This window comes from Sinocyclocheilus anshuiensis, unplaced genomic scaffold (assembly GCF_001515605.1).
Source record: "Sinocyclocheilus anshuiensis isolate Anshui unplaced genomic scaffold, SAMN03320099.WGS_v1.1 scaffold63, whole genome shotgun sequence".
In the NCBI taxonomy this organism is placed as follows: domain Eukaryota; kingdom Metazoa; phylum Chordata; class Actinopteri; order Cypriniformes; family Cyprinidae; genus Sinocyclocheilus; species Sinocyclocheilus anshuiensis.
Window position 1 is genome coordinate 440,320 of NW_015552625.1, and position 1,851 is coordinate 442,170.

General features: G+C 36.9%; 1 protein-coding gene across 1 annotated transcript in view; it reads right to left on the reverse strand.

Annotated features, from left to right (window-relative positions):
- Positions 1–1,836, reverse strand: part of LOC107666353 (uncharacterized) — a 6,427-nt gene extending 4,591 nt beyond the window's left edge. The window contains exons 1-2 of the mRNA XM_016457615.1: positions 1,489–1,836; positions 1,053–1,340 (exon numbers count right to left, since the gene is read on the reverse strand). Coding sequence (XP_016313101.1) covers positions 1,053–1,340; positions 1,489–1,698 — 498 coding nt within the window. The 5' untranslated portion in view covers positions 1,699–1,836. The remainder of the gene's footprint in view (positions 1–1,052; positions 1,341–1,488) is intronic.
- Between the last annotated feature and the right edge of the window lie 15 nt (positions 1,837–1,851).

Genomic DNA, 1,851 nt, shown 5'->3' on the forward strand with positions numbered 1-1,851 from the left:
ATGACAAAGTATATATTTTTGTCTCCTTTGTTTGATTGGATTCTCTTTGTCTACTTTCAGGATTTGTGTGAAAATCTAATTATGTTTTGGGTCATGTTTATGCAGAAATTTAGAAAATTCTAAAGGGTTCACAAAATTTCAAGCAGCACTGTATCTTTTCATAAATAAATGTAACCAAAGTTAAAGTGCATTATAATATTTGAATGTTTGTTTATAGTGTTTTACAGTTTTTCTCAATTGCAAATGTCACAACTGTTTGCTGGAACTTCAGAACTTTATTGCATGTCTGCAAAATGTAGTTACTCACACAAAACATTTCATTCATGCTTCAAAACCTAGTTATCGTGTCAGTAATTTGGCCAAGGCCAACAAAATATAAAGTATTTTTGTCATCGTGTGAGCCACACTGGTCAAAATGTTTAGTTGTTTTTTTCACCATGACAGTCAACCATGGAAATGAAGGTTTTATAAAAAATCTGATATTTGTTGAGAAGAGTCAATAGTACATAGAAAAAAAAAAAAAGTATATGAACATTTGTATTTATGCAGTACCTTTATTTTTGTACGAATGCATTACATATAAGTTAAATCTTGCTTGTCCAATTACTGTACATTTCATATTTCTTATGTTACCACAAATACAAAAATACTTCTTTTGAATACTTCAAATTATTCTTGCTGGACATCCTGTCCGTCTTGTTGGTCAGGCCAAAGATTTTCATCAACATCACATCTGATACATCTGATGGCCATGCACCGGGGAAAAAATCTCCTTGAATGCCGCACCCATCCCCTGCAATGATCAGCTTGATCAGCTGCACATGCAGCATTCATGGCATCCAACAGAGACATCTGATCTTGTGGTCTATGATCATATACTTTCCACCTCCATGCTGAAAAAACTCTTCTACTGGATTTAGGAATGGAGAGTATGGTGGAAGGAACTCCACTGTTATCCTTTCATGTGCAGCAAACCAGTCCCTAACAATGCTGGTTCGGTGGAAGCTGACATTATCCCAGACAACAACATAATTAGGCAAATGTGGTCTAACTAAACCTCTTTCTTGTTCTGGAATCAGGTCTCTATAAAGTGTGTTTAGGAAGGCCAGGAGAAGTTGGGTATTATAGGGCCCAATGTGTGGAATATGTGTGCTCACACCATTCTCTGAAATGGCAGCACACATTGTAATATTGGCCCCACGTTGGCCTGGTGTGTCAGTTGTGGCTCGGTGTCCAATGAGATTGCGACCACGTCTCCGGCCTTTGGACAGATTGAACCCGGCCTCGTCCACAAAAACAAGAATGTGGGTTGTTTCATGTACTTCTAACTCCATCATTCTCTACGAAGAAACACAGAAACAAAATAAAGTTAATTTTTATTCTAGAGTTCAGTAAATGTTTTCTCTTCTTATGGGTTTCTAAAACTTCAAGTAATACAGGCATCTTAGAAGTACAGTAAAACTCACCAAGTGCACACCAATAGTTTACCTGGACATACTGGTACCGCAGCTCCTTCACTCTTTCACTATTCCTCTCAAATGGCACCTTGTAGAGTTGTTTCATAGTCATTTGATGTCTTTTCAAAACTCTGTCTATGGTGGAAATGCTGACAGAATTTATATTTGCGAAGACATTATTGTCATTTATGATTGCACTTTGGATCTCTCTTAGCCTGATGGAATTGTTGGCTATGACCATGTTGCAAATTTCTTGTTCTTGCTGATGGTTAAATACTGCTGCTCTGCCACCAGCGCGAGGTTGTTGTGCGGTTCTATAGAATGTACAAATAGACTTGCATTTACCTTTACAATATTGTTGTTTATAAAAATGCTTTACATACTGTAAAACAAA